General features: G+C 46.0%; 1 protein-coding gene across 1 annotated transcript; it reads left to right on the top strand.

Annotated features, from left to right (window-relative positions):
• The first annotated feature begins 126 nt into the window (after positions 1 to 126).
• PKDREJ (polycystin family receptor for egg jelly) lies at positions 127 to 8208 on the top strand. The gene has a single exon (XM_069806887.1). The coding sequence runs from the start codon at positions 241 to 243 to the stop codon at positions 8206 to 8208; it is 7968 nt and encodes a 2655-aa protein (XP_069662988.1). The 5' UTR covers positions 127 to 240.
• Positions 8209 to 9247: the final 1039 nt, after the last annotated feature.

The raw sequence follows: 9247 nt of genomic DNA on the forward strand, positions 1-9247 counted from the left end.
TTTCGTGTAGACTATTGGCCCCGAAACACTCGTTTCTTGTGGCAGCGGGCGCATCCACGCTCGATCCGCTGTTTCTGAAGTTCAATATCTTTCTTACCAGCTGTGCCGGGGAGGAGGACGGCGAGCAGGCTCTGGTCTCCTCGGAGCCCTTCTCCAGCAGTTGGGAGTCCCCAGCTGTCAGCCTCCGTCAGGTTGCCCTACAATGGCTGTGCTCCCTCCGCTCCTTCAGCTCCTACGGCCATGACAGCGCTTCACCTCCTCCTCCTCCTCCTCCAGCTGCTCTGCTGCCGCCCCAGAGGCTCGGGGGTCTCCTCTCCCCGTCTCCAGCCACCACCCCTGCTGGTCACCTGCTGGGGCCCTCATGGACGAGTCTCTCAACGGCAGGACAACGAGAGTTGGGTCTCATGCCTGTGGAACAGCACCATGAACCTGCGTTACCAGCCCGCCCCAGGAGCAAGACCAGAGGCAGAGGGGAAAGAGGGGCGGCTGCCACCCCCACCTCACTGCTTTTGGTACCTGAACTCGGCCTGGGTGAAGAACACCTCGCGCTGGTCAGGCCAGGTCACGCTGCAGACAGGTCTCCCACCAGGAAGCGCTCCTCCTCCCAGGGCCTCCAGCCTCCTTACAGTGCAATGCTCGTCTGCTTCATGCGCTGCACCCGAGTGCCTTCACCAAAACGTCAGCATCGAGGTGTCTGGGCAGGATATGCGCCTGTTCGTGCTTTGGCCACAGACGCACCTGATCCATGCACGGCAGCCAGTAGAGCTGGGCTGGTGCGCGCGCCTCAAGAGTGCCAGCTGGCAGTACCGCTTCAGCAGCCAGGGAGGCAGCCCCTCTACCCTTCTCCTCCCCAGCAGTCAGCATCAAGACACGCCGCCGCTTGCTATCTACCCAACAGTCGAGCTGCAACAGACCTGTGCTACCTACTACAGCTACCGCGTGACTGTGCGCTACAGGCAACACGGCCTCCATGTTGCTTCAGTCAGCATCGAGCAGATGCCTCAGATAAGCCTCAGCCTCTCTCTCAAGGTAGAGCCTGACTTGCTGCATGTCCTCAGCGTCAGCTCCAAGCTCCTTAGTTTTCCTCAACAGCCCCTCAGCCTCTCCTGGAGGCTTCAGCCCCTTACCCCGAGGACACTGGCTTACAGACTGGTAGACATGCAGGCTATAGGAGGTTGGCTCTGTTCCTACAGTTCCTTTACTCTGCAGAGCAACTTCTGTGCCATTTCCACACCTCAGAGCCTGGGTGAGATGGTGGTGGCCAGCATTTACTTTCATGTTGATGGAAAGAGGTTCGAGGAATTGACGGGAGAACTACATCTACTCAACGGTACCCTCAGCCTAATTGCAGGCAGAGAAACTCCCACCCATGTCAACCTTCACCCAGGGAAGACCAACAGTAGCACTTACATTTTCAGATACAACCACGGAATGTTTTACACAACCAAAGAAAACAACAGCCCTATTTCCACAGATGGCCCTAACACACGCACTGTGTTCTACCAACACAAGGAGCTCTCCTACTTACTCTCCGTCGAGTTTGTGGCCTTCCAGTGGTACAGGTTCAATATGTACCTTTATATGAATCAGAAGAGAGTTTTATTTAGGTCTCTGGCAGAAAGAGACCTTGAAGTCCACGTTTTCAGCAGTGGCCATCCTTCTTTTCTGCAGAGCTTTGCTTATTTACTGTGGTTTATCCCTGCTCAACATCCGATGCTACAATGCGAGTGGACCTTCCATCTGCAGCTTTTTGGAACGCAAAAAGACCACCTTCTCCAGAACAGCACGTACACATACAACGATCATGTAAGAAATGCCACACGTTTTGTCCGTCGCTCTGCTTTACCGTTTGATCCAGAGAATTACACAGGGTTTGTGGCAAAAGTGAACTGTACCAGAAGTACACTAACACCGGCTCTTTTAAGAGTCAGAGTCAACAACTATGCTGCAAAAACCATAGAAGCACCAGTGTTTTGCCAGAAAGAAGCCTGTTACATAGACACCGTGCAGATTCAGAAACCTGTTCTTCATACCTCTGTCCTGCGCCAGAAAAGGGGGACATCTTTTTACCTCTTTGTCAGATTACTAGTAGACTGCAACGTTGGTATATCTATCTACCCCTTGTGGCGAATCTACCCTGTTCGGGACACAACAACTATTCCAGACTGGACAAGACCGATAAACTCTTCTTTGATGTATGGCATAGAAATGATACACTTAACTGTTCCCAGTTTTACGTTAGATTATGGGTTGTATCTGTTTTATTTCACTGTTGAGATAACCCCAATTAGGACCACAACAGTCCTCAGGGGCTCAGACAAAGTTTATGTTCAGATTGAGAGCACTGACCTAGTGGCAAATATTGCAGGAGGCACATTCCGCACAGTGGGTTTTTCTGATAATTGGACCCTTGATGGCTCTGCTTCCTATGATCCTGATTCACAGGAAGGACTAAAGGGAATCACATTTACTTGGTACTGCACTAAAGAGGTATCAGACTATAAAAACATGAAAGTCAGCCCAGGAAAGAGATGCCATCCGGCCCAGAGGGATTTGAAATGGTTAACGTTCTCAGGTCCAGTTCAAGCAATGCCACCAGAATCCCTCCCAGGAAACGCCATATACTACTTTCGTCTAGCAATTCAAAAGGATAGAAGGAGGAGTTATGCCGACCAAACTGTAGATGTGCAGCCCGGCTCCCCGCTCCTTCTGGATGTAGCATGCCTTGAAAACTGTGGTAGCACTCTAATTCCAACAGAGAGATTTACCTTGTCTGGAAAATGCCTAAACTGTAGAACAAACAGCCAGCCAGTCTACTACTGGTCCCTTTTTTCAGAAAACTCCACAGAAATTAACTTTGACTGGTCTTCCAGAACCTCAACAGGGAGGTCTGCGTCGTACCTGTCTATACATGCTCTGACTTTTACAAAGACCGCACATCGATCCTACATACTTCTGTTAAAAGTAACTACCTGGGATGGTAGGTCTTCAATCTACAGACACACATTTAAGGTAAATTCTCCTCCTAGGGCTGGTAAGTGTACCATCAACCCACACCGGGGCACAGCCTTTCTGACAAAATTTGTTGTTCAATGCAGTGGATTTTCTGACAGCAATTTACCTCTGACATATAAAGTGATAGTAGCTTCCAATGTACCCAAAACTACCAAAATAACTTCTGTGGAGGAAAATACATTTGGCACAATTCTGTACTTTGGCTATCAGCCTAAAACTCCTCCATCTTTTCTCCCAGTTGGAGTGCCCTCTCAAAAGTACACCTTGACACTTTATGTTCAAGTCTGTGATTCCCTTGGGGCGTTTACCCAAGTGAGTTTATATGTCCGTGTGTGGAACCCAGTTAACAGTCGACCACTAGCTGTTGTGTTTCATGAACTGTTGGCCTCAGTGAGCGGTTTGAGTGCACCGATGACGTCTTACCTCCAGACTGGAGATTATTTTAGTGCAGGTTATTTGGCTTATCTGGCAGCCTCTGTCTTAAACTATATTAAAGCCCCGCCAACTCTCCAGGTCCCTAAGGCTCAGTTTCGGGAAAGTCTGATTAAAACAGCCCTGAATATTTCAGTTGAGGGCACAATGGAAATCAACCAGGTAGTTGCTTCTCTTTCTCAAGTCACAGAGGAAGCCGATGAAGTGAACGTTAGGTCACAAGACCTTGCCATTAAGAAACTGACAGAAGTAACTGGAGTGCTGAAGATACAGAGGAATGAGAGCCATTGGTCTGAGCAAGCAGAAATTCAGACCAGTGGAATACTAAGATGCTTGTCCAACATTCTGAGAGCTGCTCTTCTGCATCGCAGGAATGTCAATGTAAATGGAGTTAAAAAAGTCTTCTCCATTATGGAAAATTTAACAGAGATAGTTTTCCAGGGCAAAGTCCCTGGAGAAACAGAAACTCTAATGGAAACAAAACACTGGAATATCACTCTGAAGAAAGATGAAACCCGGAACATTGCAAATGCTTTCTCTACCAGAAACGCCTGCAGGAATTGCTTTTATCCATCACTGAAAAAGGGAAATTATTCAGGATTGCCCCATGATGCTGTGATTTCCACTGCCCTTTTTGAATTTGATGAGAACCCCTTCCCTTGGTTAGGTTACACATCAGAAATCGCAACAATGGTCTTGGGGTTTAAAATGGCAGAGACCAAGGCTAATGGGGATCTACTAGGGATCGTGCCTGAAGGAGCAGAAATTACCATTGCTAGGAAAGATAAGGAATCTTCAACTTTTCAGTTAGCAATGGGACCTGACAAAACACAAGCTTACACAACTGGAGGATTTAGTTTTGAAGTCAGCAGAAATACCAAGAGCATATACATCCAGATCCTGACAAAACTAAAAGTTACTTTCAAGTTGCTAGTGTTTACAGGTGCCAACGTCACTCATGCTCATCCCATAGCCTCATTTGATGCTTTTCACAATATGCCAACAGTTGCAAGCAAAAATGAGACAGCTAGCGCTGACTGTAACATTAAGGCTCCCTACATTATCTGTCTCCCAGAGTCATTGCTGACAGCCACAGCTCAAGGAAGCAGTACAGACACTCATAACATCTCCATTGTCTTGCTGACACCCTATGTTGTAAGGTATCAAACCCAGAGACTAGTAAGCATACACATTTTTAGTGATCAGTGCTTATTTCTGGATGGAGTTCAAAGTCTGTGGAGAGAAGACACATGCAGGCTTGGCTCCATGACCAACTGGCAGAGGGTACATTGTGTCTGCAATATGAAGCGGAGTCGTAGAAGCCTGTCAGTCCACACTGCGTCAAATGCATCCATGTTCAACATCAGGTTCCTGGCAGCCAAAGTAATAGTTACCCCCAACACAGTAGATCTAGGAAAAACCCTGATAGCAGACATACCTAAAAACCCAGTGACCTTCTTAACAGTGCTCTTTATTTTTGCCATCTACTTTCTTTTGTCCCTCTGGGCCATAAGGAAAGACAGGGCTGAAAGGTACAGCAAAGACAAGATTATAGTTCTGCCAGACAACGACCCCTTTGATAAAGTGAGCTTTTTGGTCACTTTATACACAGGCAGTCGCTGGGGAGCTGGAACCAAAGCAGATGTCTTTCTTCAGCTCATCGGCCAGAATGGCACGAGTGATGTCCATTGTTTACGGCACCCACATTTTCCATCTTTCCAACAAGGAAGCACTGATTGCTTTCTGTTAACTACTAAGAAAGACTTGGGAGACATTTGTTCCTTCAGGGTCTGGCACAATAACAAGGGCTCATCTCCAAGCTGGTTCTTAAGCAGAGCCAAAGTTGAGAATATGTCCACCAGGAAGACCTGGTTCTTTATGTGCAGGAAATGGCTTTCTCTTGACAAGGGCGATCACTTACTAGAAAGGACATTTGCTGTCACAAACCCGAAGACACCTCTGCCCAGAATCGACTATTTTTTTATTAAACTTGCCAACAGCCTGACAGAGGGCCACCTGTGGTTCTCAATTTTTGCTCACGTTCTAACTGGCACTTTCAGCAGGCTCCAAAGGTTGTCTTCATGTTTAGCAATATTATTATTAAACTTGCTTGTTAACATTATGTTCTTTAATGCTGGCAAGAAAGAAGAATCTCCAATACACTTGAGGTATTTGAGATCAATAACAGTAGGAATTGAATGTGCTTTGATTACCATACCTGTGGAAATGATTATAATTGCCTTATTTAAGTACTCCCTGAAGGAACCTTCTCCTCGTGGTGTGGCTCAGACGGACCCAAAGCTAAGTTCACCCCTCCCGTCTGAAAATCTTAAGAACTGGAAGGAATCTTTGCAAAAATTGTACCTTTCAGAAACTTCAGCACAATCAAGGAATTTTAGTCCCTCAGAGAACCTTCGCGGTCCCAGCAAATCACAGAGCCCGCCATGTTCCAGAAAGACAAGAAGCAAGGGAGCTCCCCAAAACTGGAGTAATTGCACAGTTTCTGAAAGAGATGCAAATGTAATTGGAACAGAGGAGCAGATGATAACCGCGAATTCCCCTCCAATGGCCAAGGCTTGCCCGAGAAGACAACCATCAAGTTTCAATTTTGGTAATAATCACGCAGAAGAAGGGGGCAACTTTCAGAAAGAAACGAAACCAACCATTGCCTCCATGTCCTTTCACAAGAGACCACACGTAGTTTTTTGGTGGTGGTGTGTCTATCTCTCATGGGCACTAGTTATAGCTGTCACTGGGCTATCATCATTTTTCATTGTGTTATACGGTTTGTCTTACGGCTATCAGACTTCACTAGAGTGGCTTTTAGCATCTGCAACCTCCTTTATTGAGAATGTGTTTCTCCTTTCAATTCTAAAAATCAGTTTTTTCTCAGCTATGAGTACAATTCGTCCAAAGTACTGTGAAAACATCACATGGTTAACTCAGAAAAAGTATTCTGAGATTAAGCTGGCTAAAGAAACGATGAGTGCTGATGAGATGAGAGAGTTGCACTTGAAACTCGCTAAAGTCAGAGGCACCAAGCAGTATAAGCCTTTAGAAGCTGATGAAATTGCAAACATGCTGAAAAGGGCAAAAATTAAAGCCAAGGCATTTTTTTTCACAAAAGGTTTCATCAGTCACCTTGTCTTTTTAACGCTGCTATTAAATTTTGCCTATTCCACTGAGAATGCCAACAGTTTCCACTACAACCGATTCATCCATAACCAATTCTCTCCACGACTCTCCACTGTAGATAAGCTAGAACATATCTACGTGTGGGTGAAAGACTTATTCTTGCCTTTGATCCACAATGACATTCAGCCAACCTTTTTTCCCGAGAGCTGGTCCAAAATCATTGGTTTGCCTAGAATGAGGCAAGTGCGGGCTAAAGGTACTGAGAAAAAATGCTTCCATCCTCACAGCTATGTAAATAACTTTGTGATCAGTAAAAGCCACTGTCTTCACAAATATGGCAGTGACATCCCAGAGAAAGGTGACTACACTGGTGCTTGGACAAAGGTTGCCAACCAGTCCATTTCCAAGGATGCCAGCAGTTATGGTGGGTTCACTTACGAGCAAAACAAGACTCTGTGGACGTATTATTCATATGGAGATTTGCACACATATGGACCAGCAGGATACACGTTTTACTTTTTCCCTGAAGAAGGAAGACCTAATTCAACGACAAGGCTGGATGCTCTACAACAGAGCAACTGGCTTGATGAAAAGACATGGGCTGTGATCATTGAACTAACTACATTCAACTCAGATGCAGCTCTCTTTTGCACCATCTCGGTCATATTTGAAATGTCTCATTTTGGGATCATAAAACCAAGTTTGTCAGTACACTCTTTTGCACTCCCCATTTTTCATCAGCAAACTAAAGCTCAAATGTTTGTGTTTGTAGTTACTCTTGCCTTTCTGTTCATTTACATTGCAGATGAGCTTTACATCATAAGCCTAGAAAAAAAAGATTATATTAAAAACATTTCCAATATAATCAACTTTGGCTTAAAATCAGCATTCCTCCTTTTTGTTTTTTTAAAGGTCATAAAGTTTAAGGTGGGAGCAGATATAGTGAAGTTTTACTTACTTCATCCAAATGATTTCATTCATTTTCATGCAGTTTCTCATTTAGATAAGACTTTAAGGATTACTATGGGCTTTTTAGCATTTCTTGTAGTTTTGAAAACTCTAAAATATTCTCAATTCTTTTACGATGTACGCCTGGCACAAAGATCGATCTTGGCAGCCCTTCCTGGAATCTCCTCAATGGCCCTCTTAGTGGTGGTGTACTTCTTTGTATTTATGGCTTTTGGCTACCTTGTGTTTGGGCAACATGAATGGAATTACAATAACATGATCCACTCAGCTCAGACCATATTCTCTTACTGTGTCTCAGCTTTCAGAGATACCGCATTTTCATCCAACAGGTTGCTGGGTGGTCTTTTCCTAGCCTCTTTCATGCTGGTGATGATCTGTGTCTTGATCAATCTCTTCCAAGCTGTTATTATGTCTGCCTATGGAGATATGAAACAACCTGTATATGAAGAACCATCTGATGAAGCACAAGCAGTTACTTTTGTATTGCAAAGGCTCAAAAGTATATTTTATCTTCTGATCTGTAAAACATCCAAAACCAGCGAGCCTGATCTTTTTCACAGTGTACTCTACGGGCAGCCTGACAGAAGACATCAGCGACATCTAGGGCTCAAGAACAGAAAAATAAATGGAAAAAAAATGGTTTATCTTGTCATATAAGCATGGAAAGATTTTGTATTCAAGATCACCTTTACTCTATAATACCTGTATTTCAAAGAATTGCTCATAAATAAATTATTTACTTTTAAGACTTTTAAAACATTCAACCACCTACTAGTGATTGTGTTCAGATTTCTTCCATACTATTTTGCCTCAGTTTCAGTGGTACTTGGCTGGCATGGTATGGTGGGTTGACCCCGGCTGGCAGGTAAGCCCCTACCTAGCTGCTGGCTCACTCCCCTCCCAGCACCATGAGGAGAGACTCCAAGGGCAAAAGTGAGAAAAAAAACCCCGAGGGTTGAGATAAGGGCAGTTTAAGAAGTGAAGGGGGAAAAAAACCCCAAACCCACAAGTGATGCAAAAGCAGTCACTCACCACCTGCAGACGGATGGCTGCCCAGCCAGTCTCAGAGTAAAAGTTACTTTCAAAAAACTTTCCTCGCTCCAGTTTTCTTGCTAAGCACGACTTAGCTGATGCCATTACTAACTCCATGCCAGCCAGAGCCGGTACACACAGGGACTGATGCCCGCTTCAGGGAGGCGATGCATAAGGAGTTACCTCAGGATTCCCTCCTTCAGGGAGGCGATGCATAAGGAGTTACCTCAGGATTCCCTCCTTCAGGGAGGCGATGCATAAGGAGTTACCTCAGGATTCCCTCCTTTAGGGAGGCGATGCATAAGGAGTTACCTCAGGATTCTGAGCAGGACTCTCGCCTCTAGCTGACTGCGTGCTAATATAAGAGCAAAACCGGCCTGAGGTCTGAAAACGCTGGAAAATCCTTCCTAGTTGGAGCACAAGGGATAAAAAAGGGTGTCGCCAATGGGCCCTCAGTCCCTTGCTCCTCGCTGACACTGGGGCGCGGCGGCCAGGCACGACCTGACGTTTCCAAAGCCAAAACTCCATCCCTCCCTCCGAGCACCTTGACCTCCAGGGACTTTCGGGATCTGAGGAGGCGGAGGAGGCGGAGGCGGAGGCGGAGGCGGGCGGGAAGCCGCCGCGCAGGCGCACAGCGCCACCTGCCGCCGGCGCAGGGCCCGTC

Source organism: Haliaeetus albicilla, chromosome 19 (assembly GCF_947461875.1).
Source record: "Haliaeetus albicilla chromosome 19, bHalAlb1.1, whole genome shotgun sequence".
In the NCBI taxonomy this organism is placed as follows: domain Eukaryota; kingdom Metazoa; phylum Chordata; class Aves; order Accipitriformes; family Accipitridae; genus Haliaeetus; species Haliaeetus albicilla.

Excerpts from the sequence above, each read along its gene's own strand:
- PKDREJ (XM_069806887.1), top strand. The coding sequence starts at position 241 with ATGACAGCGCTTCACCTCCTCCTCCTCCTCCTCCAGCTGCTCTGCTGC.